General features: G+C 39.6%; 1 protein-coding gene across 1 annotated transcript in view; it reads right to left on the bottom strand.

The window, feature by feature from the left end:
• The window catches only part of VWA3B (von Willebrand factor A domain containing 3B), a 70,662-nt gene extending 44,659 nt beyond the window's left edge, over nt 1-26,003 (bottom strand). Inside the window, exons 1-10 of the mRNA XM_075057242.1 lie at nt 25,964-26,003; nt 24,102-24,320; nt 22,107-22,201; nt 19,470-19,720; nt 16,807-16,966; nt 12,757-12,926; nt 10,733-10,857; nt 4,113-4,229; nt 967-1,163; nt 174-328 (exon numbers count right to left, since the gene is read on the bottom strand). Of these exons, the coding sequence (XP_074913343.1) occupies nt 174-328; nt 967-1,163; nt 4,113-4,229; nt 10,733-10,857; nt 12,757-12,926; nt 16,807-16,966; nt 19,470-19,720; nt 22,107-22,201; nt 24,102-24,320; nt 25,964-26,003 (1,529 nt within the window). The remainder of the gene's footprint in view (nt 1-173; nt 329-966; nt 1,164-4,112; nt 4,230-10,732; nt 10,858-12,756; nt 12,927-16,806; nt 16,967-19,469; nt 19,721-22,106; nt 22,202-24,101; nt 24,321-25,963) is intronic.
• Between the last annotated feature and the right edge of the window lie 888 nt (nt 26,004-26,891).

Here is a 26,891-nt window from a genome sequence, read left to right as displayed (position 1 = left end):
TATATGGCTACTAAGGGATCCCCCACACAAGTTTCTGATCTAAAATGGATTTCTGGCTTAGCACTGCTACTGGCAGTTTACCAACCACTTCAGCTTGTTATGACAGTAAATGTCAAACATTTCAGCACCAATGTAAAATAATACAAACTGATTTTATGTGACAGAACACTAACCTTCCTTCCACTTGTCTGAGAGCCATCCTCATTTTCTTTTCATACTGCTTATACTTCTCTGTACTAACATATATGTGAACCACAGATCCATCTTTCCAGAAGATATGTACAAACTTGTCACAGTATTTTGCATGAATTATCTTCCTCTTTGTCTCCTACAGCCAAGAAAAACATGTTTCATGTTCCAAAACACATTATTTTGCAGTGCCTTTAATATTTGGCAAGCAAACTTCAAAGGTCCACGCTTGTTGCACATGAACAGGTGCAGAAATAGACATGGGATAGGGCAGTCACAGAATTTGCTCCTAGCAAAAGTCAATAGAAACTTATTCTGGTAGCTAGCAAGAACAGAAGCTTACCAAACAGTGTAATGGTAGAGCTTGAGAAAAACAAATAGAAGACAAATTAATCCAAATTTGTTTAAGGACCTGCAAACACTGGAGCAGCTAAGACCAACACTTCTTCTAAGGAAAAATAAAGATGACAAGCAATCTTTGCCCTACCCCACACAAATACATAGAAAACCACAGCATTGCTTAAGCCAGTCCTGATTCTTCCTTGCAGATTATATGTGGACCAGGAAGGAGTTCTTGAAACAGTCATTTTCAAATAGCCCTTTGAAACAATCTTATTTATAACCATTTTTGTCCCATTCCACTAATAAGCTGATTTTAACAAAAACTGCAAAACAATGGACCACACACTTTATCGTAAATTCATCAGTCAAGTTTTCAAGCTTTAAAAGAAAAAACAAACAACTCACAGGATATGAGGGAAAATTAACAATACTCACAGCATCAGTTTGTGAAGATTCATCCTCTGGCTTAGTTTTTATGTCAACAATCCCATCTGCATGGCGAAAAGTACAATCAGCAAGTGCATCGTACAGTGTGAGCTTCTGAGCTTTCAAGCCATACTTCTGCAACCACTTTTCAGAAGTCAAATATTTGTCAGATATATGCTTTTGTAATGGATGATCAGCTTTGGTTGCTAATAAAGAAAATAAAACAAACAAAATCTCCTGTATTGCATGGTTTATTTTGGATAAGCTGTTTTCAAAAACAGGCTATGACAATGGAGTCAAAATTTTCAAACTTATTCTGCTTGCACTGACAGCATTGGAGTGAGTGGATAGTTCTGACTGATTTTTAATATTCTTTACTTTGGTTGTGTGTTGGTTTTTTTTCTTATCAGACAATTTTTCGCAACAAATTCCTTTGTAACTGGAACAAACCCATCAGAAGACAGAGTGAAGAAAATAAATAGCTACAGGATCAACATATAAAAGGAATATTCTTAGTAATATGAAGGCTGACTTAACCTTCATACTGGTTGAATTACAAAATGCCAGAAAAGATTCCTGTATAAGACGTCTAACTTCAAGGAGAATCATTTGAGAAAATGAAACAACAGAAGATATAATTGAAAATACAGGCAAGAACATTGGTTAACTTTGCTGTTGGTCTTTGTCAGAGAAGGACATTTAAAGTAAAAGGCGAACTGCAATGTCTCCAGAAGAGATTTTACTGTGTTTCTCTGCAATATTGCCTTTTTATAGGCTGAATATTGCACCACGTATCCCAAGCCACAAATCACTTGTGTACCATCTCAACATTTTCTCTAGTTCTACACCCTCCTTCTAGCATTTTTAATTGATATTGAAAGAAACAGGATAATTTTTTTGTCTGATCTGGTATGACTGTTCTTATGTTTACCCTTTTATGTCATATTGTCTTAGAAATTTTCTAAGGACCATCCTAAGCTTGGGCACTGCACATCTCTGGATACTAGTAACAGGATACAGGGCTGTACACTCACTCAACACCAGCTCAATAAACCACACCTAAACCAAATGGCCCAGCATTGGGTCTCATAGCAGGGTGAATTTATTTTGTCACACTTTAATTTTGGTGGACCTAGGTGGTATAAAAGTCTACTCTGTTTAGATGCAGCTACAGTGACAACAGTATTGAGATCCTGAGCCTGTAAACAAACCTATGGAGACATCTACTGCCTTAACACACCCAGAGATCAGCCAGCATCAGGGCACATGCAGGGTAGAGCTTGTTCATGTGGAAACATTTGCTTTCTGATTGCTTGTGGTCCTTGGATCAGCCAGTTTGGCAAGTGTCATAAATGCACTCACATAAAAAGAAAACTGTCATTGTCTTTATTCCATGTGCTTTACGTAAAAAGTCATGTCTCAGTTCAGGTAACTAGTGCATTATCTGGACAGTCAGGAGAAAAATTGTCTCTTTTTCTCTGTTTCTTTTCCTGCAGAACATTGCAGTCTTCAGAACAAACTACATTTTGCAGCAGAGCATTTTAAACAAATCAGGAAGGCAAAACCAGGAAGAAATGCAGGCAAACAGAAAGACTGCAGTTATTTGTATCAATGGGCAACAATCAAGCGATGCTGAAGAACTGATAAAATAAATCACACTGTAATTTCATTTCTTTTAATTTATTTATGAAGTGATTATGTATGAAGGCAAATACTAGAAGAACATTAAAGCTGCATAGTCAGGAACACATAAACAAACACTGAAATTAGGGCTACCTTTGCAGCTTTATTGTGGTCTTTTTGTTCATATGCATTAAGGTATAGCTGTTTAACTTCATACGGGAAGTCCTGCTAATTCAGAAGATGCTATTATCAGTGTAAAGAACTATGTTATGCCTTCACAGAAGAAAAAAACTCAAGCTTAAGTCCTGCAGTTATGTTATTGACAGTTGTTCAAACCAAGTGCAGGCAGAGAAAGTTCCCACTTTCAAATCTTCACCATCACCATCCTAGTCACACATCTCAACACACCACTGAGAATTCAGGTGACTGACCAACTGACTGTACAAAGCATTCCTCAGCAGGTGATTCAGAAAAGGGCATCTGGCCCCAGCCTCCATCTAGCCAAAGCGAAAGCAATTGCACTGCAAAAACAATACTGGAGCTACACAAAATCACTGATGATTTGTGCTAATTCAACCTGAATCTTGTGTCAACTTATGCAAAAAATACCATCAGACACCACATAAGTATTTTAAAACCAGGGACTAATGCAGAATACAGGCACTGACGATCACAGCTATGATCCTGAAAATCCACCCCCCCTTAGTTGCAGTCCAACACTGTAGCTGCCTAGACTCTACAGATTCCTAAGTTTTCAGTATTTAAGTCTTGTTAGTGTGATCACTCTGCTCCAGAGCATGGCAAGTGCACCTCAGTCTTAGCAGGGCTGAGTAGCTTCTCATCATCCCCTGTTTAAGCCTTCCAGAGATTCAGAAACCGGCTATGCTTCTGTCTCCAGTAGGGCTCAATCCAATTAACATGCACAGAACAACAAATAGATCATGTTCTAGGCCAAACATAATGGTGGGAACTATTAGTTTAATGAAGCAGTGTGGGTGTTCCTCCATGTTTCTGAACACAAGAATTGTCAGAACACTCATCCAGAATTGGTTTCAGTCCTCTACCTTTGACTAAGAGAATTCAAAATCACACTTCTTCCCTTTTAGGGGAATGAACTAGCTACCAGGTTGGAGGCTATCCCAAAAAGACCATCATGGGAGAGAGATGAGGTACTTCCCCAGCACTGTGTAGAATAAAATTAAAGATTTACTGGCCCAGACAGAGAGGGAGAGATCACAAAAAATGAATTTCAGTATCTTGAAATCTAGGCAATTTCTAAACTAAAAATGAACTAAAAATGGTGTGTTTCAGTCTAAGCTGTTAAAGTTCAGCAAGTTTAAGCAGTAATAAACAGAGGAAAAGTTGGAAAGTTTTAAGCAACCCTAAGTTTAGATGTCAAGTATTAGTGCTACCTGTATATAGACATTTCTAAGATAATCATCCCCAAACTGACATGTAATCAAAACTGTTCACAAATAAAATATTGATCATTAATATAATGGTAATTCTTCTGAAAGAAACAGAAATGATACCATCTTGAGAGGCAGGCTGGTCAGATTCTGATAAAATTTTCTGAACTTGTCTCACTGTACTCCTGGCTTCCTCCAACTCCTTCCAGATCAAAAAGACATCTTCACGGACACCAGCTACTGCAAAAGAAATCATAAATAGGACTTGACATTTTGAGACAATTTCTGCTTTTTATAACTCCTCAGTTACCACAGAGTCATTGGGTTCATCCAGATGTTGCCATATAACCTTGTTTACTTGCGGTCCCATTGCAGTGACAAGTGCTGTTCTTTGATAGACTTCAAAAAAGGGCTCAAAGCTGTCACAAGGACATGAGAGGTGCTTAATGTGGTAGAAGTAACCTCCAGAGTTGGCCACAGATTGTTCCCACAATGGAAGCAAATCCTTTTTAACACTCTCAGATAAAAATAAGGAAACTCCAGAAAGAAATTTACATGTTTTCCCCTGGACCTCATTGCAAAAGCTGGCTCCAAATATTAGACCCAACTTTGAAACTTTAAAGAGAAGACATTTTCAACTCTTTCAACCCCCTTAAAGTAAATAAATACCTTTATTTAAAATTAGATCTTCTTTTCCTGAAGAGTATGTGATGCAATTTTGCTAATATAAGTTTATTTTCATCCTAACAATTCTCAACAGTCATAAATAAATGCTAAAAAAAAATAGTATGTTTTATTATCAGCCTATATTCTCAAAAAACTGGAAAAATCCAAAGCTAGAGTTGATACAAGGTTTTCTCAATCTCAATAATTACGTTTGTCTTGATTAAAAAAAATAAAATATATATTTATTTAGTAGAGTACAATTATTAAAATTGAGGCACCATGTATACCTAAGTGCCAGAGTTTAAATTGCAATATAGGACAATACAGAAAAACTGAATCATGAGCTATCCTAACTACAAATGCAGACTACAACCTATTATACATTACAACCTATTACTGAATTGCACATAAAGATGCTGAACAAGGCAAACTATATCTTATCATCTAGTGGTTCAGTTAATATGCAGTGATGGTTCACTGTATAAAAGATAAGACATGCAAACCTGGCTACTAAAGTAGGCTATCAGTAAACAAACCAAGTTGATCATTTTGTTCTCTGATAAACTTCCCTGAAATAGTTATATGAACATTTTACAAAATAACAATTCAATTTTAATTGTGAAATGCTTTTAGTTTCCAAGAAATATTTTGAAATGTGTTATTGTAGACTGCCATCTCCTGGGACCATCCTGCATTTCAAAAAACTCTGCTTCAGCCATTAGGACAAAGATCAACATTTCCTAAATCACAAAAAGCTTTAGTAAAGCAGATCATTCCACAACATAGAACACAGAAGGGAGAAAAAAACCTCAGTCTGTTATCATTACCTTTTAAGTTTAAGAAAAGTATTCTGTTCAAATACTTCAGAAAGAAGTCAACTTTTCTTTTATAAACAATCTCTCCCCAGAAATGCAAAACATACAAAATCTGAGCATTGGCAAAATTCCAGCCAGTAGGGAGCTAGAGATCTTCTGATGAGTAGGGTGTCATTGAATATATATACACACACCTGCTGTCCCAGTTAAAAGCACAAAACACAGCATCCAAACCACACTTGCACATATTTCTAAGTTTAAAACTGTTAAGGATGCAATTCCAGTGGGGCTCTCTCCAACTAAATCTGGATATTCTCCATAAGCTATCAAATACTGGGATCTAGATATAATTTTATGAACATTTTTAACATTATGTTTGAAAATATTGAAAGAAATATGCATATTTCAACTACCTTCAAAACAATACTGATGATATCATTGTGTTGCTTTGTTTCTCCTTAAATTGGTGCTATGGACTCATCAGGTTTACAGGATTATTTTTATTGTCCCCAGTAAGATATGTGTATTGAATTGGTATTACACAAGAAGGTATTTTTTTCCTTATTTATAAAGCAGCACAGCAAAGTAAAACTGTATGCACTTTCAAAGTAAATAGTTTGATGACACTTACTATACAACTGCACATTGTGAAGGTCAAGCTGCTTAGAAAACATTTTATCTGGCAACAGTTTTTCCTGGATTCAAGTGGGAGAGGATGTTGCAAGCACTGACAACCGTAGCAACTTTCTCTACACGGGAGGCTCACCTTCACCTCCACCTTGGCCTATTTTCCTCTCCAGCTAATGAGCAGTTGGAAGGAAAAGCTGTGCCTTTCGAAACTGAGCTCCCAAACTCAAAATGCACATACACATACAATGCATAGGTGCGGTTCTCAACTTGTGGCCCGTCCCACAAAGCACATCAGTGAAAAATGACCAAGAAAGCACAAACCTCTCTTTGGTTTAAATTCCCTGCACTTGCACCTCAGCTGTGCCATTTTTGGGGGCCACCAACCAAAAGGCAGTTGAAAGTCACCCCCATGGAGGGGTGCAGTCCCTAACTGCTCCAGGCCCACTGACTCTTGCATGCCTTCAGGCACCTGCATCCCAGGAAAGACATCGTCTTAAAAAATTGCTTTATCCTCAGAGGGAAAGAACCCCCCCCCCAGCTGCCCTGGCTGGCAGTTTAACGGCCAGACCCCTGGGGACCCCCTGGTTCCAACTCAAAAACCACCACATGGCAACGGCAAGAGGCCGGCCACCAAACACGCAGGAGGGAACCAGCCTTAACACCCTGCTGCCTGCCACTGGCTTGTGCCGAGCACAGTTGATTGTTTTCTGCTCTCACCACCTCACGCTGGGTTATGTTTCAGATGTGCCCTGCCCTCTGTTAAATGGCATTTCTGCTCTGGAGGAGGGAGGCCCTGAAAAAGAGGAAGAGGATGAGGAAGAGTGTGGGGAGAGCCTGTGGCAAGGGGTAGGAGCATTTTGCTGACACCGGCAAATTGAGAAGCAAGATGGTAGGTCTAAGAGAAAACAAACACACTTGTACATGTACATGGAAACTCATAACTGCCCTCATTTCCATTTCCCAGTTATTTAACACTGTCAGGCAATCTTAAAAGAAGCAGCTTTTCCACACATCCCAGCAGACAGACTCATCCAGTTTGACAAGTCATTGTAACCCATTTGATTTCATACTCAAGATACAAAACCTGCTGAGAAAAAAAGCCCATTTAAAAAATAAAAAAAAGCCTGCAAAATCCACAATATCTTTGAAACATCAAGCAAATACCAATGCAAAAGCAACTCATGGAAAACAGCGGCATTTCTTACTGCTCTGATTATCTGACTTAGACCATGGAAGCAAGCAAATCCAAATATAATGGAATAAGATCTATTTCAAACTTCATTTGCCTGCAAGGCAAGATGGGCATTCATTTTTTGACTGCTGGTCCCTTCCTCAGCCTCTACGTGGCAGCAGAACACAGCAATATTCCCTCAAGCATTGATTTTTAAAATCCCCAATTAGAGGGAGACGAATGGAGGTACAAAGCAGCACAAGAGGGGAGTACACAGTTTTACCTGCATACCTGCCAGGTCAAGCAGCACTGAAACTCACCACAACCCGATCCTGCCCCTTTCCTACTGGGCAAATGGACAAAGCAAATGAACTTTGTATCCCACGTGGTATCGCAGAACGGCTATCTGCATCACTCTCTACACATTAGCAAAGAGATTTGCCAGGCCAAGGTTAGTCTGCTAAGACTAGACAAAGCACACGCAAGGAAAAAGCAGAGGCAATGATCTTTGCAACAGCTTGTAGGCAAAGTAGCTACTTAAGTCATTATCCTGGCTCTCCAAAGGAAGGGTTCCGTCTCTCCCATGTCTGTGTACATAAACAGTACACAGTTCATTGACTTCAATGTCATACAGGAGGTTGGTGCTCTTATGCTTCCCATTTTACACACAGGAACCTGAAATTTTCCCTGTGACCATCAGGTAAATGTGGAAAATCAAGCACACCTAAGAATACAGCCTTACACTGTTCACAAGGAGGTCAGACACTTCCCTCTCTGGATTTGTCACATCGGTCAAATCCTCATTTTGGTCCATTTGCATTTTCTTTACACATCCCAGCAAATCTATTCCACCACACAGAAAAACACCGCCCAGAGATTTACTGTTGTTTCTATTTCAGCCAACGAGGACCCACTATTCATTTCAGGATCTAGTTCAAAACACCATTGCTTTTCAAGCCCTGTTCAGTACTTATCTCCCTGTCACTCCAAGCAGATGACACAACTGTGCCCCTTTTTGGCAAGAACCTTCTTCTCCACAGCTTCCACTATCTCTTGCCCTCTAAGTCTTCAAGTTCCAACTTAAATTTCACCTCCCTTCCACTTATAACTACATAACAGGATTGCTTAATTCTGCAGCTTTTTGCAGATGAAGAAGCTACACAAAGAATGTAGGCAGAAGTGATAATAGGAAAATCAGCGCTGGATGAAGACATATCACCACATTGGTGAAATTAGGCTTTATGTAAAAGCATTTCTCTGCCTTAAGTAAATCTGAATCTGTCAACATAAGGACCTTAATTCTTTACTGGCTTACACCTGTTTTGATCTCGAGCACCCACTCAAAATGAATGTAAACAAAAATTCAAATTTGGCAGTTTCTCACGCTTGCTTTCTAACTGACTGCTCAAGATGCAAAACAGGGGAGAATGGAGCTCTTATCTAAAGTTTTAAACAGTTCACTTCCGACTTGTTTTGGTTAAGCAGATAAAAAAGAGTGACCATGAAGGTATCCTATATTTGCAAAATGCTGCTATTCAGTGGATACACAGAAAACTACCAGATGTCCTTAAAACAGCATTTCCAGTCCGTAAAACATAATGATGAGGTTCAGTTTCCAGCTGTTGCATTTGTGGCACAAAAAGAAACATAATCAAAATAGTCCTGTGCCTCCCCTTATTTTCAAAAAACCACCACATTTGGAAGATTAAATCTCTGATTCATTCTCTATTTATTTCCTTGTATAGTTTATGCCACACATCCAAGAACCAGTTTCAGAGCCCATTAGTGAGTAATTGACACTTTCGTTATTATTGCCTTCTATACCCTTGAAGGAGTCTCTGAAACAAGAGACAGCAGATACAGACCAGAATAATGTCTCCAATGTGTTTTCTTTTCTGAAAGGACTTTAGATTCTGCATACAACTGAAACCCTCTGATTGGCTGCCAGTGATGTCATGACTCTGCTTATAATACCCAGTAAATGCAGAAAGCTAATTGTGTTCCTCTTTAATGTGTAAATTCTACTCCATAATAGCAATAAGACACAACAGACAATGCACTTCAAGGGGATTACTGCCCTTTGAGTGATTAAAGCTGTTCTGCTTTCAGCTTTAGAAACAGTGGTGAGGAAGTAATTTCAGTCATACAGGAGCTCTAGGCCCATCTATTGAAACAGACTGACTGCTGGGGGAAAGAGGAAGCCAGCTCCCCCCACACACACCCCCAGATGGGGTTCAGCAAGGAAGAACTCATAGCAGACTGAAGGCAATCATTATACTGCTCTGAATTAGTATGAAATGAGAGATAGGGTTTTGGAGCATATTCTGCTGTTGGTTTCTAAACCCTGCATGGGTGAAGCTTGAGTGTCCCTTCTCAAAGCAAAAAAAACAGGTGACACCTCACCCTCTTATTTCTGGCCCCCCACTATGGTTCTCTCATACTGTTATAGTCACGGTCCTGCTGAAGGATAGGTTAGTACACAAGGAACTAGATTATAACCCAGGAAATATAGGCCAGTTAGTCCAAGACTGACAAATGACCTTAGGTGAGTGACTAAAGCCACCTTATGCCATACATTCCCTAGCAGTAAGAAGAGGATAACACCATTCTACCTTTGAGGCAACTAATGCCCCCCCAGCATAATGGGGATGTGACCCATTAGAATGAAGGGGTCTTATGCTTCCTGATATTTAAAAGAAATCATTTTTTAATTTAATGTCCTGCTGATGAAGATATTGGACTTGACATACACAGCCTCACTTCACACCACAAGCTCGTGTCCTCCCAACCTGGCTGAAACCCCAGCCCAGTCTCACTGAACAGTAAGGCTGACTTACCCAGAGGAAGTATCACTGTGACTGGTTAAGAAACACCCTGAGAGCTTTCTGTCCAGCTTCACCCCCCAGTAAAATTGTTTCTTTCTGTTATTTGTTTCCTCCTGGGTTTTTTTTTTCATCAGTTCCCCCCCTCCCCCCCGCCTTTGCACCTTCTCTATGGTTATTTTACTGTGCTTGTTGCCTGTCTTTCTGACAAATTCAGATCTTGAGAGAAGCAAGTCAACCTCATGTGGATTTAATCCCCTTATATTATGTATGAACTAGGCTTTTATTGATGTGGCTGTTGTATCAGATGGTCTTGCACGCTATTCCTCTTCCTTTCTGCCATTTCTCTATACATTTCCACAAGGTCACTGGCATAGGCACACCAGTACCATTCTTCATCTCCCTAAATAAATGTTGTTCTTCTCCCTTTTTTCACTTCTCTTTCATTCTCACATGCACATCCTCTACTCTCTTCTCTCTTTTCCTTTCCTTCTCCTTCCCACCCACAGAATTTCCATTTGGTCAGTCCTGTCCTCACCTCATGCCTACAGAAGGCTTCTTTAGTGAGTTCCTATATTACATTTTATTCTGAAACCTCACTGAGAAAATCTGTATCATCTTGGTTTTTATATTGTCTACCTAGTGGCATTTGCCCTTTCACTTTTCTGGAATTCAGGGCAAGTAGACCTTTTCCATCCTCTTCACATTTTAGTGCAGGTCCAGCAGCATCTCTATAGTCATTCTTCTCAGCAAAAGCATGGAATCTGTAATACAAAATGAGTTTTCACCAGTACGTAAACTACATAAATACTTTTCTAATTTTAACAATATGTATGTCACACATGCAAGATCATAGTGGTGTACAAATTTGGAATTATTTGCTTCTCTATTCAAGATATCTAAACCTTCAACTACAACACTATGAATATTATCAAACCTTTTATATACATTTATGTACATTCTGAAGCCTTCTTATGAAGAACATCCTTTCATTTTGGTATCATTTACTCTGAGGCACCTTCCTTTTCAATCTCCTGGAAATCTATTTTTAATTAATGCTTTTAAAACGCTGAGCAAGCACGTAATTTGAGATGTCTGAGATAACACTAACACCTTTTTACCAGATTATCCTCCCAGTTGAAAGCCTAACAGGAACATTTATTTCATTATTGGCATACAAATCAGGAAGTCAAGCAGACTTCATTTACCCTCACTGTCAGAGCAGAAAAGCTCTCAGAGCAGAAAAAAGATGCATTTCTAAAACAGAACTACACTCAAAACAGGCTCAAGTCATGAAAAGCCCATGAACTTGGCCATTCCTATGGGAAAGCTGACTTAAACTTATAGACAGTTATTGGGCAAATACCTACCAGCAAGATATTAATTGGCCCAATAAGTCTCTGCACCAAACCCAGACTCATGTAAAAAGAAGATAGTGGGAATCATATCAAACAAAACAATTCCTCTCAGCTCCCTGCCACAAGCCTTCTTGCCTCTTCCTCCACCACACAAGCAACATTCACTTTCCTTTTATAAAGGAGGCAAAAACACTGCCAAAAGAAAATGAAGGATGGTGACTGGCAATGTACCTGGTATCACGGAGGTACCATGATTCTAAATGACCACAATCATTTGAGGCGCACATCAGACCAGACCAAACATAACACTTTCCCACAGTCTTGTTTTTTGGCAGACACTTAAAAGCTACTTCTAAACACAGGTGGCTATAAAAGAGCTAAACAGCTGCCATCTTACCAATTGCTCTGCTGTCATTTGGGAAATTTCTACTGTTGGAGGTCTTCCCACTCTTGCACAAACAACAGTGAAACAGAAAGAGCTAGCAGCCTTTTCACAGCTCTGTAACTGTACGGTGACTTCTGTTAAGCAAACACCTACTGACTCCTACTGCCCTCCTGCTGTTCAGCATGAGTTTGGTATTGTGGGGTTTTGTGTTAATTCGTTTGTTTTCCTTATTTTGATATCAGAATCAAGATCAAAGTTTAATTATCCCTTTCTACTGAAGGCTGATTCTCACCACACAGCTGATTCCCAGGATAAAGGAGCCAACAAGCCATGTGGAATGTATCAGTTTCCACCAACCATACCAAATAGATGCTAGAGAGCATGGTACAGAACTGCATTTCCACACAACCAGGCCTGATGGATAACACCACATCAATTTTCTGTTGTTCCAGGAACTGCCCATTTAGGACAGGCATTACCTTTTCAGTACATGTCTGTATGGCACTTGATCCAACAAAACTCTAGATCCTTTGCTGGTGCCTGTGGATTTTACCAGAATACAAAGCAATAAAATAAAAAACTTGTTTTGATTTATGTTGTGACCCTTTCCCTTGAACAATTTTTCAGACTTCAAGAAAGGAGCAGATGACAGACAATTTAGGGTATAAAAAAGGAATGGCCTTTCTGCAAGCCAGTGAGCATGTATGTGGAGAGAAGCTGGTCTGTTCAAGTAGGTCCTGCATTTTAGTCATATCTCTTAGACTATTTCCCCAGTTTCCCCAGATCACTTACTGAACTGCTTTGTCTCATTTCCTCATGAGTAAAACAGGGATTATATTCAGGTATCTTCCAATACCATTCCTAGCAGCAAAGCACTTTACAAGTACTGAAATCATTACTGTGCTGCTTCTTTGTCATACCTGCCAGAGGCCAAGCGGCTCAACTCTTTCAGAAAAATAATTGTTTCATCTTCCCTGGCATTGAAAGATACAGTGTTGACTGGACAGGGGCCATCAGAAACCTTCTCAAGGAGTAGCTGCTTTGTGTCCACTGGAACATCACCCACAGCAAAGTAGTAAACGGCTTCAACCTGCCATTAAACAGAAAAAAAATTGGTAATTGGAAGACATTATCTTACATAGATGCCTGGTACTTGCTCAAGCACCGTCCTGTGCTGAGTACTAGTAGAAAAATTTAGTAGAACCAATGCATTACTTGGCCTATAAGATTTTCAGATCTTTGGTTCTCCCTCTCATTTATGCTAGTAATTCAAATGAAGTGCACAGAAAATTTCCTGAACTGAGAAGAGAACCTGGCCCACAGCCCCTGAGTCTGATTCTGCCAATGCAAGCCCCTTTCCACAGAATTTAACTGAAACCAAAGAGAGGTGTAAGGAAGGACAACTGTATTATTAGTTAGGACAAGGCTCTGTGCCACATTCCACTTTTATGAAGAGAGATGCTATGTTGGTGCTTTGCCAGGGCTGAAAATCAGTAGGAACTTTTATACTAGACATAATTTTACCAGTAGCATGTATTTTGAGGGTAGGAAAGATGCATCATTCTTTGAATGCTACAGCTGGAATTTACAGATAATTCGTAATTTTTATACTTCCCAAGGCAAAGGGAGCTTGGCAGGTTTATTATGACCACACACACCTATATTCTGAAAATGTTATTGCAAGAAGAGAGAGAAGCTGATGAGATGTCTTGTAGTTACTGCTTGAGTATTACATTATGAGGGATTTGATGTTACCTGCACTTGTCCATGCTAACAATCCTCATGGTAAGCATGTTTCTTGCATTTTCACCATCATTAAAAACAAATATAACAACAGCTATCCCATGATGATGTTCAAGACAATAAGCATAGCATATCAGTCCTATGGCATGGTACATACCAACTGATAAATAGCTGTTTAACTGAAAAAAATACACTTGAATACAACTAGGAATCCTGGGACATGCACCACAAAAAAGAAGACAACTATTAGAGTCTGGGATGGCACTGAGGAAATGTTTATGCACCCACATAATTTCATGCAGTAGTAAAGCAAATTCAGTATCACCTGTAAGTGCGTTCATGCATTCCCACTACTGCCTTTGATACTGATCTATATTTCAGCTCCCTGAGTCAACAGAATGGCACATGAACATCTTTTTTCCAGTTTGTACTTGAAGCTTCCAGGCTGTAAGATCCCCGTACTGTCCCACATCATAAGCGTGTTGATATAAACTGACATGGACTTCTGGATTTCAAGTTCTGTCCCTCCTCTACCTTTTGCCACAAATACTCAGACTATTCCTCAGCACTAGAAGACATCTCTCCCAAGCAGCAACCCAATCTCAGGCTAGACCAGGCAAATTAACAAAGCAGCACCTTGCCACCTCAGGCATCCCTTAGATCTTATAGAGGGGGCAAGTCACTCCATGTGGGATGCAGGGCCCATAGTTACAGACCACACTGCCTTGGGAGCAAGCAGGTCTGTGGTCAGCCAGGTGTCCTGGCATCACTGTTAATGCTAGACAAATACTAAAGTTAAAGAGAAGAATGAATGTGTTTCATTAAAGTGCAAGATTGACAAAATACTTACTTGCTTTAGAAAAAGGTGCAGAGAAACAAAATGAAAGAACTCTTGCACCTATCTGTGCTTTAGTTGAGTTTTACAAGGTTCCCCTCTCTGTTTCGTCTAGCTAAAAAGCTACCCAACCATGCATACAGCTCTCCCAGCTGAGACCCCAGTCCTTGGACAACACCTTCTTCCTATTCCTTTTGCTGAAGAGGCTCCTGACCTGGGGGAATGCATGCATATTGAACCACCACTTTTCCCTGTGTTCCTTCAGATTCACATCTTCTCCCCCCTCCCTCCTGAGACTGCTACTAATTCATAAACTTGATATTCAATAAGGATATCAATTTTCACACTTCCTCCAAAGGATTTACTGCCTGCTTCTGCAACTTTAAAAATGCTAACATTTCTTGGGCATAGCTGATGCAGAACCAACTCCTCACAAGAAAACTAAACAAAATTGCTAACCACCGACAATTCATTCTACTTAACTACAAACCCAGCAATACCATACCACAAAGGAAATATTCCTTACAGATTAATGGGGAAAAGTTAAAACCTTTCCATTTAGTCCTCCACATTTTGAAAATTATAATTTGTGCATCTGTCTAAACAAGCAAACTTCATACAAGAACAGGAAGGAGAACAGTATGAACAGTTCCTCACAGTCTTTACCTTGGTGGAGAGGTGTGTTTTGGATGGGTGACCCACACTTTGCAGAGTGGCACGTGTACAGAACCATAAGTTGAATGCTGTGGATGCATCTGTGGCAGGTAGTGCTCAAAGGATTGCAACTTTACAGCAGAATGATCTTGAGCTTAGGACTGACAGGTCATGAGGAAAGGAAATCTAGGGAGTCACCACACATGGGAAGAAAAGCTCAGCTAAAGGAATGACAGGAAGAGCCAAGTCTAGGGAAAAAAGAGCTATTATTTTGGAGCAACTTGATGAAGCCAGTTCTGAGGAATGAGTCATTTACGACTGTTCAGTGAGTATGCGGCTTTTACCTAGGACTGAATGGGGTCTCCCCCCTGCCTGAAGTACAGTGAAGCTTGCACTCAAGTGAACTGTCAGTTATGAATGATAATGACTGTATTTAGGAGTAATTGAAGTTTGTTTTATGTTGAGCACCTGCCACAATTGACTCCCTTTGACTACCCATTAGCCCACCAATGGCTGGAAAAAAATAATAGACTTCTCACTGTTGGACAGATTTTAATTTCTGTTTATTCATACGCAGACCCACCAGGTCCAACAAGCCTTTTTTTAATCCAGACAATACTGAAATCTAAATACGATCTTTTTCTTTTCCCACCAGGAAATCAGTAATACACTGCAAATTGAAAATGTCAATAAAATTTATGAAGGAGGCATTTAAAAAAGCAGTCATAAAAAATCTCACTGTTGCACAATTTGTTCCTCATCCAGTTCCTTTTTAATATCAGTTTCCAAACGTCAAGGTTCATCTGGATGAGAATCCACCAGCACAGGGAACCAGAAGAAAACTCAAGCCAAATTTACCTTCTCCTTCAAACAATGTCTCAGAATGAGATTTACAAAGAGGTTAGGATTGGATCTGTGAACAGGGATGGATCTTAATGGCAGTGAAAAGCAATGATTCTAGTCCACACACAGTAGGCCCAATTTTCCATTAAATTTGGGTGCTAGAGAACTGAAACCATGTACTTTGTAAGCAAATTTCATAAAATATCTCTTTCACAACACAAGTTTTAAGTGACTAACTCAAATGATGGCATATATGGTTTACATCCTGTGACTCTGCTGTAATGAATAAAGCAATATGGTACTTCTAGAAACAGACAGAATTTAATTGCAGCAATACCTGTGCGTGCTTTGGCTTTTTGTCCTGGAAGAAACTCTAGCTATAACCTGGCTGATGAAGAAGGATTTGCATACCCCTACCATGAGTTAATACTTAAATAAATTTCTGTACCTACTATTTTGGATTTTAAATATAGTTTTAATGAGCACTTTGGATACATAACAAAATAAAAACAGTTTCCCTGTCATCAATAATGTTGATACTAGCAATTTTCTCATAAACTTGAAGCCCTGAAAAACATATATGACAAAGAAAGTGGAAGGGAAGAAAGATGTTTTCTCTTTCCCTTAGTAACGAATATGTTACTTATTCTGTGTACTCTAGAAAAGAAAATAAACAAGTTTCTGCATTCAAAATACAGTACATTTACATAAACATTTACATAAACAGGCCATCAGTAAACATAGTATGCAGCTACACTTGGGGAAAAAACACCTTTCCAAATGCCATCATTAATATTTATCTTTGCAATATTCATTAGGGCAAATCACAGTAGCCAGTCTGGCACTGAATATTCTTAGATTTACTTGAGGCTTCTGAAAAGATATATGAGCTTACTGCGTCATCACTCATGGCTTCCAGCAGGGCTTCAGCAGAGTTGGTATGGCTGGCAGCTGTCATATGGTCCAGCTTCCAGAGCCATGTAACAGCAGACGTTACAGTGTGCTCAGACACAGGAGTAGATTTCTGTTGCCACTTCATAAGATCCGGAGCAGCCCTGAAAATGACATTAAGTATAAATCAGAAATAGTGAGAATAATGCTGACAGAGCAAAAGAGTGGAGCTCTGCTATTGTTACTCTTCTTTTATATTCTTAAGTAAAAATTACAATAAATCACAGATACTAAATCTAGACTTTTAGAGGAAGTAGAGGAAAAGAAGTAGACGAAAAATAAAACCCTGACCTGGGTTCAGCTGGGATAGAGTTAATTTTCACAAGAAGCTGGGAGGGGACACAGCCAGGACAGCTGACCAGGACTGGCCAATGGGAGATTTGATACCATGTGACATCATGTTCAGTATATTACTGGGGGAGCTGGCCAGGGTGGGGATCACAGCTTGGGAAGGGGCTGGGCGTTGGGTTCCATGTGGTGAGCAATTGCATAGTGCATCACTCGCTTTGCATATTCTTTTATTAATATTATTGTTATTATTATTTCTTCTCTCCTTGTGTTGTCCTATTAAACTGTCCTTATCTCGACCCATGAGTTTTTTACCTTTTTCTTCCGATTCTCTTCCCCATCCCATCGTGGGATGAGGAGGGAGAGACTGGCCGCCGCATGGTGCTTAGTTGCTGGCTGGGCTTAAACCATGACAAACCCTTAGAAAAATACTGTAATTTTTATAAGAATTTTTTTTTTGAGATAACTCTTTCCAAAGTAGGGTCGAAAGAGCTAAAGTACTTTAAAAATAGTTCCTAATTCCTATCTCCCCTGAACAAAAAAACACAATCAGGTTTTTAAAATATGTGTATGAAAAAAAGATCTGGCTTCCACAGGTCTCTTTCCACAACTTGCTGCATGACCTTCTGTCAGACCATTTTAACTGACACGCTTTTTTTTTAGTAGGGCTGATCTTTATCTACCCATCAAAATAAAACTTATGATGCTAAGCTTTTTGATATTTTAATTGATCAAGGCCTTGGCCTTAATGGCAGTACAGAAGTACAAAGTATATGAGCACGTATGCCCGTCCATTTGTACATAAAAAGACAGAAGGCAAATAAAAAACCAAGTGGTTGCAGTGTTTGTGACATTCCATCAAGCACTATTTTGAAGAGTTTACTGCAAATCTAAAAGACAAGTATGTTTTCCAAGATTCTTTTAAAGTAATAATTTATATGCTATATTGTCCTTTGTCTCTCTCCTGCACAAACAAATTGATGAACACAATTATTGTGCCTCAATTTTGACTTGGCTCTGCAGATCATTTTCAAAGCAAATGTTTTATGTGCTTCTCAAAAGCTATGGAAGTTTTCTACTTTTTGATTGAAATCTCAGTTGTATCACAAGCTAGAGAATTAAGACAGGGCACCAGAATCAAATCTGTAGGACAAACCTTGGGTAAAACAACTTTAAGAATCACAGAGTAGTTGCAAGTTATCATTGTGGAACCAATTTTAAAATTATATGACCTAATTTGTGCATCTTTTTTTTCATAGTCACAAAATTCCATTCATTTGTCCAAACCTATGCTTACAGGTTCAAACCTTTATGTATATATGAGAATTTGTGCAGAGATACATAAATTTGAATAGCTGCTTCTACAATTTGTAACTAAACCCATATTCATTGACTCATGTTAGGGAACAAGCACTTGTCTTTTGTTATGGAAATCTAGTATTGTTTCCTAGTTCTGCTACTAATTTCTGTGACCATGGAAATCTATAGAAATACAAATGATTATGCCTGTGCCAATGGCACTTAGGGCAGTGTACATTTAGCTGTAAGGCAGAAACCTGTAATGCCTAGGCAGTCAGATGGGACCTCACTGTTTCACTCTGTAATACCTACATGCCTGAAGAGCGTTGCTGCTATTGCAAAGTCCCCCTTATCTTTCTGTTTTTCTGTGCTACAGTTGTAGAAGGCATATATCAGTATTGGGGTTCTGTTAGTCTTTTTCTGTTCTTCAGGGTAACAATGGTCTTCTGTTAAATGGAAGTAGCAAGCTCAGCATGACTGTGGGTGAAACTTGGTGGAAAATCTACAGATATTACCAGGACATGAATCAAGACAATTTCCACTACAGAAAGCATATTATCCAAACACATGTCTATATGATATGTGACTCCTTATTTATTCTCCAGCAGTGGGCAGACATGGAATTCATTGTTTAGCCTGGAGAAGAGAAGGCTCCAGGGAGACCTGATTGCAGCCTTTCAATACTTAAAGGGGGATTATAAGAAAGATGGGGACAGACTTTTTAGTAGGGCCTGTAGTGATAGGACAAGGGGTAATGGTTTTGAACTAAAAGGTAGATTCAGAGTAGATATAAGGAAGATATTTTTTACCATGAGTGTGGTGAAACACTGGAACAGGTTGCCCAGAGAGGTTGTGGATGCCCCATCCCTAGAAACATTCAAGGTCAGGTTGGATGGGTCTTTGAGCAATCTGATCTAGTTGAAGATGTCCCTGCTCATTGCAGGGCGGTTGGACTAGATGAGCTTTAAAGGTCCCTTCCAACCCAAACTATTCTATGATTCTATGATTCTTTCTGCTTACCGAATGAGGTTGAATTTGGCAATTTGGGTCACCTGTTCCACAAGTACCATAGAAAGTGCATCCCGACATAGATCAAATTCAGCTGCAGCTGCAGTGCCAAAATCCAAAACAATGACAATGCACCGTTCTTGAATCACTCCAAATATCTGCCGGCTCTCACTGGTTAGCCATTCCATTCGCTGCTTATATAGCTCAATAGCTCCCATTAGACAATCCACAAAATGAAGAATCAGTTCTTTTTTGGCTGTCAGCTTTATTTAAATAAGGGAAAGAAAGAAATTGAACATCAAAACAAATAATACAAATGCAGCCCCAAGCTTAGCACAGCTGTAATAGCTTGTTTGCAAGTGCCAGATATGCCAGCCAAGGTAGCAGTGAAAACAATCCATTTTTCTTCCACTATTTCAAGAGCAAATACTCGACAAATGCGTCTAAGCTATAAAGAAAAGACACTGCATTTTGTCCTAATTGTTTTTCATAATCTTTTTATATGAGCATGAAACAGTGCCAGTGGGTTGTCTGACTTGTCTGTCTCAAGACTGGAGCAATTAGAATGAGCTGAACACTGGCTAGGATGCAGAAAGGGCTGGAGAGTAGATGGGTGAACAAACAAGGGCACAGAAACTTTGTACCTTCTTATACCAGAATTTTGACTAGCAGTTAAAATTTTGTACAGCAATACAAGGGAGCATTGGTTCTGGGGCACTTCAATCTCCCCCTTGTATTTAGCATTTGAAAGGAAAATGTAAAATGTTTCCTGTTTGTACTATTATGTCACTAACAATGCCCAGCATTACAGATTAACTGTTTGCAGGTAGTTGCTTAGGCAAATTTAGTTCAGACAACTGCAATCAACAACTAAAAATTCTCATACCATATCAGTAAAATAAGAAAAACCTAGATTCAGAGTTGAAATTAAAACCAGCAGACCCTCTCTAAGAATATATGTATATGCATTCACCATGCAAAGTGATCTGTGGGTTTAAAAATTCACCGCTGGTTCCAGTAAAGACATTCACCCAATATCTCTGAACCATGTAAGTTAATTCACTGGCTACCTTCTACCTCCAACTACCTTTCTGGGACTAAATACAAAACCTTGGAGATACAAATGTTTTTAAACAAGAACATTTCTCAGGGAGAAGATATTTTGTGTGTCAGTCTGCACTTTTCTTCCTCTTATTTGTATTTTTCTCTGTTCTTTAATATCAGCTAGGGCCCTGTAATGTGCCTCCCAGATACAGAGTCTCAGGCTGTCTGCCAAAGGAATGTAGGCCTGGGAAGGAGCACTTAGAAAATCCAGTTTCCTCCTATGACAGCCAGAAGCATACAAAGAAGTTTATTGCACTACACCAATGAAACTCCACCTTAAAATAAAGAAGTTTTCTTGTACCACCCCTTCACTTGTAGTTGGACAGTCCAGATTCCCATTCCTCTGAGGGCTGGAAAACTTCTGACTGTCCAGCCTAAATTTATTCGTGGCAGTTCATACCCATATATTCTTGGCTAGCATGCCTTTTAGCATAGAAAACTATAGCTTTTCCCTATCCCTGTAGTTTGCCTTTCTGTAGGCATTCAAGGGCAATAATGCTACCCTTTGTCAGTCTTCTTCAGTCTTACTTGCATATGTCAACATCAACCAAGCCCTTTTATAAGATCAGCACTCCATTGCAGTTCATCCTACTAGCTCTTCCCAGTACCTGTTCTAGTTTGAATTGCTCATTCTCAACCTGTAGTAACTGTACACAATACTGTACACAATATCCTAAATGAGATCTCACCAGATCTTGTATAGTGGCATTTCTACCTTAATGCTACCAGAAATGTCCTTCCTACTGCTTGCAACATGTCCTAAGATTAAAAGACATTATGTAGCTACTTCATATGGAATTAATGGGAAAAAAATGAGGGGCAAAGACTCCCTGATATGGTTCTTTTCCCATTTTTAAGCCTTGTGCCTCAAAAACAAGTCTAGTTATCAGAAAAAAATGACAAGCCATTTGCTTTTTAAAATTCTTTTATGAATTAATGCTCTCCCCTCCTTGCTCACATGCGTACCTCTTCAACCAGAAGCCATCCTCTCAACAATGGGGCCACCAGCAGCTGTTGCTAAGACATTCCTTAGACCATGAGCCTGGGCAGAGATCCAGCTAGCTGTCTCTATAGAGCAGACTGAGCCTTTTGTGACCCGCTGGCAGTAAGCAAAGCAGCGCTTTGCATCGGCAATGACAGCGCATTATGTCTTCTTATTTCAGCATCCCCATTTGTTTTATTGACTACGATTTTATTTTTTTTAACTCGGCTGAGCATCTTCTTTTTAAGTGTTCCCTCTTTCAAGACAGGGTAAATGTTGCTTAGAAACTGCAGTCTTGTCTGGAAAGATTTACTGCAATGCTGCACCAAGGCAAGAGCATAAGACTTTGCAAGGAAAAAAGAAAAAGATATCTAGCTTCTCTACCACTGATTGTTATCACTAACAGTTTGACAAAACAGAAAAAAAACTGATCAAAAGTTAAAGTTCTCACAAAGAATGCAAGTATTTCATGCCATAGGGAGACATTTTAGTCACATCATTCTGCTACAGTGGTAATAACTTCTAAGTGCACAGGGAAGTTACCACAAGTCAGCCACACTTACATTATACACGCTGCCATCTTGTGCTCTCTTGTATTGAGGAAACAGACCATCTGCATACCGAGAAGCCACAAGTTTCCCCAAGGTGGTCACATAATCTATAGTAAAGGTTACAAAAGATCAAGTTGCTAATCATAAAGATTACTTCAAACAGATATTTTTCAGGTTGATGTGTATACCATCCATGTGTGAGGCACATGCATTTGTATTGAACTCTTGACATTAAGAAACTTGAGAGAAATTCTAATTACGTTTTGGTTTTACAATTTTTTCTGGCTAGATCTATGATGGGGCCCTGAGGGTACCAACAAGCCTTGATAGCCCTGATCAACCTCACCTGGGGTTTCCAGTCACAGGGCACTCAGGCCTAGGGACCCAGTCTTTGCTTTAGCTGTGTTGTAGGTGTACCTATCTCAAGTTCTGCTAGTGGACATCTCTCCTGGATAGACCTTTCAGCCCCGTATTATAGCCTTGTCTACAGTTCTGTCTCCTGGATGTGGCTCTAAGACCTATGTTGTGGCCTTGTCTCCAGTTTTGTCTCTGGCTCCATCTCCTGTTGCTCCTGGCTGCACTCCCTGGCTGGACCCTACACATGGTTCATCACCTCACCCTGTCCAGGACTGTCTGCGGACGCTATCAGCAGCACCCTGCTCTGACTGTGGTGCTTAGATGCTGCAGGACTGCATCCTGGTCAATGAGGACACTGCCTGGGCTGCAATCCCCTTTGGCTCCTGGCTCATTTTCTCTCCATGGAGCAGCCCTACTCTTGCTGCTCCCTGCCAGTTTAGTCAGAAGTGGGGAAAAAAACCACATTTAATTATTTATACACCAAAAAGCTATGTGGGACTTTAATAAATGAAAGGTTTAGGCAATTAAACTTCCGTATTATCCATTTACCTCACAACAGGACTTGCAAATATTTGTCCATCAAATAAAATACAAAATCTGGTACAGATAATGCTGTTCTCTTACACAACTAAACGGGTGCAGAAGTGGGTGCAACTAAGTAAAAGGTCGCGGTTTGCTCTTTCAGTAGTGAGAAATCTACAGTATCTCCACTGATAGGAAAGCATTAGGGGTGGGAATATTTAACTTCACAAAGCAGCTATTCTGTACAGCATGTTGCCCTGCTAAGCTAGTGTGTTCTCCTCCTAAAATTACAGTGTTAACAACATTAACCCTGCTTAACATCTTCTTCTTCATCTACAGCATACAGGATTTCAAGATCTGCACTGCTGATCTTTGAATGCCCCATGGACACAAGCCAACCAAAATCTTAAATTATGCAACCTAGAAAAATTGCAATACATTACAATTCCTACTTCTCAGGCGACAAGCTGTTCAAAGAAAAGAATATCTTACCATGCTCTGCAAAGCACTATTATGGCAGTGATTAATAATTATTAGCAAACTCTTCCCCTCCAGCTGTCAGATGACTGCAAAGAAACATTTTTCTATAGCCTGACTTTGCACAAAAAGCAGCCTGAATTCTAATCAAATTTAACTGCTTCCTTAAAGCTGGATCCCTGGAAATAATATACTATTTCCAAGCAGGTTGGCTAGCCCTGATCATCAACTAGTAGATCACAGATTATGACATGGCATACATTATATTTGCCATTTAAAAATGAACAGAGATCTTATGGTGCGTTATTTGCAGGAAAAAGACTAACAGCTTCAGCGGCATAAGTTATTTCCCAGTTATAGCTAAATTGGAGAGTATTTGAACTGGAGCCTAGGGTAAAGCAACAGTACAGTTGAGTAAGGAAAACCTTTCTCAGATCCTAAGTCCTTCTCAGCTCAAAAGGAGGTGGAGTTCCTCAGTTCTCTGAACTGGCAATGTCAGTAACTGTGGATACAGCTTCCCTTTCTGCCATTATGATAAGAGACAATGTGAAAATCTCCTCTGTGTACACTGGGGTGCAAAATGAGTGTGACCCTATAGACTATTCAAAGTCAGGGGGTTTATTATTACTCTATTATGGATTTGTCTTATACCTTTCCTGTGCTGGAATCCAATCTGTGACAAAATCTGCGATAGGGACAATTTGTTTCTTTTGAGCCCATGAAGCTGAAGCCATTTAGAAGATGAAACAAGGGGTTGTACATCCGTGTCCCACTGACTGACTGCCGGTCTCCTTTCCTTCTCTTCTGATTTCTTCTTGTGGGCCTTGTGGGAATCTTCGGGATCTTGTCTGTGCTTTGAATCAAAGGCATCTGTTGTACAGAGAGATGAGGGAAATACAACATTTATGCTTTAACCAAATGATTCACTTGAATTGTCTCCTTTCTTTACCTGTATTCCATGGTACTCTGTACACATATAGCTCACCTCTTGTTTTCTTTTGTTATACTGAACAGTGTTCTTAATCTGGAAAGCTGCTCTCAGTCCTACACATCTACTTGCTGTTATGTCTTTTTATTCATCCATATGCATTTACCATCAATTTATTAAAGGAAATGTCTCTTGTATGCTGAAATCCAAGCCCTGAAATCTAAGCCCGGTTTCCGAACAGCAATTCTTCCAGTTCCTAAGACATCTCTTCTAAGTGTTAGGAATCAGAACTCATAATAGGCATTCAAAGACTGTCAGACCATCACTACATACACATTAGAAGCATTGTGCTATAAACAAGGATTTCTTAACAGTTATATGTTGAACTGCTACCATAAGCAATAGCAGCGCCAGCAGCAGATCCTGGTTTTATTGCAAGGCTGGTGAAACTTCCTCTCCTCACATCATTTACCTCAAGAGTAAACAATGGTTCTGTCAGTATCTGCTCCAGGCTGTGATGGATCATGTGCATGCACAGGAAATCATAGATATGAGGGTCCAGGTTAATCTTAAGTTCTACAGAACAACGAACGTACCTCAGCAGCGATATATAGTTGGCTGGGTTAGCTCCACTTGGAACTGGCAGCAGAGGCAGCCCAGAGCCAGAGTGGTTAAGGCAGAAATGGAAGCAATGACAACACTAATGCCTCTGTTCCTCAGCATAGAGGTTCTAGGAGGACTTTGGTACTTCCTGTTCATTCCCAAAATACTCCGCATGAGCTAAGCTGGCTCTAGATGATTAAATAACCTTGCCGTGTCTAAGTTTACTTTCTGTGGACTTTTGAAATTTCTGTCCATTTTCCCCAGCATCAACATTATCTGGAGTATCCCAGTCCTCCATTGCCCATATACTGTAAGCTGACTGTAACTGTACCGCATGGATCAAACTGGTCCAAAATACAAAAAAGGGTACTTCTATCTTTAGTGACTAAAAACTAACCTTCAGTCTAGTACGGATTATGATCAGAAGTCTCTGCTAAGATCAAATACTACAACAAGTGACCTGGTTACAAGGGTTCATTAAATAGACTGTTCCTCAGTTAATAATACGTAAAGGGAATGAGACTATATCTCCAGAAATAATCTTTCAGTGATGGTAGGCTTCTATATGGTGCAGACTGGCACCAGCTCTTTCACAGTCATCAGTCCTACAAGCAGGGTGCTGGGCTGGCATGCCTGTAGAGGTTGGCGTTTTACCAGCCCTCCTTCTCCACTCAATACAAAAGCAGCACGGACAGATGTTAACTCAAGAGAGAGACAGGTGAAGGTTTGCAGCTGTTTGCTGTTTGAGCTTTGTATATAGTCAGGCACTGTTTACAGTTACTTGAACAGTCATTCCCAGTTTCCTCCTCCAAAAATGCAGAAAGGTCAGCTCAGAACCTCATATACAACACAGGTGAGAGTGGCACAGCTTCAGAATGGCTTGTACACCGCTAGCAGCATGCACACCTCAATGCTGCAAACAAAACTGAAAGTTATCCGGGAAAACCTGGAATCTATGCAAAAATAGCCCTGAAATACTCACAATCACTCCAGGCGAGTCTCCTACATGGATTGCCAGTCATGATAGATCTCTTGATTGGCAGCTCCTCTTTGATTTCTTCTTAAAAACCTGAGGAATTATTATGTTTTAAAAAAATTAAAATATTGCCATGCACAGGTCAACATGAACTGGAGACCATGTCCACAGACCGAGCCAATAATACACTGCAGAAGGCTGAGGTCAAGATTTTCCTCAAGAAAAACAGTATTATAAATTAAAAAGGATAGCTACTCCCCATGTCAAGAAAGGCTGAGGTCAGATTTGACAGGCATCCCCATAATCAGAAATGGGAAAGTGGGAAATTGGTAACATGGTTTCCCTTCCTTCTCTCTAGATTATCATAAAAAAGAGACAATGTGGAAGTTTCCACACAGATATGCTAGAAAAATGAATGTGGTGTTTTGGCCTGCTGTTAGTCAGTTGTATTATATTCTATTATTGCATTGCATTATACCTTACCAATTTATGACTAAACCTGGGAGTATCTGAGACGCAATTTTGTGAAGAGATTCATAACTTTGCCTATAAGACTACAAGATGATTCACAATGAAAAAGAATTATGCGTGTATGCATGTACGTTTATGGGGTGTAAGGCTCAACTGTGAATAAGACACAACATATGAATAGAAAAGACGAAGCAAGGTAGCATATATTGGCTGAGTGTATCACTTTGAGACATCGTGTTTTGCCATGTACTTGGTTCTTCTTTTAATAAATAAGATGCATGAATGAGTGATATTTATGAATCACCAGCAAGCCAGATGCTAGCTATTGTCATCAAGCAGTTTTTCCTATGGGAAAAGCAAAAATGAGATAAAATAATAACCCAGAGACTTAGCCTCCTCCCTCTTTCTTCATTGCAGAACTGAACATGCTATTTATTCCTTATATGGGTTTAAATACCCATAT

The sequence above is a fragment of the Buteo buteo genome, chromosome 25 (genome assembly GCF_964188355.1).
Source record: "Buteo buteo chromosome 25, bButBut1.hap1.1, whole genome shotgun sequence".
NCBI classification, from domain to species: Eukaryota; Metazoa; Chordata; class Aves; order Accipitriformes; family Accipitridae; genus Buteo; species Buteo buteo.
Note: the sequence above shows the minus strand (reverse complement) of the source record. Positions and strands in the feature narration are given on the sequence as shown.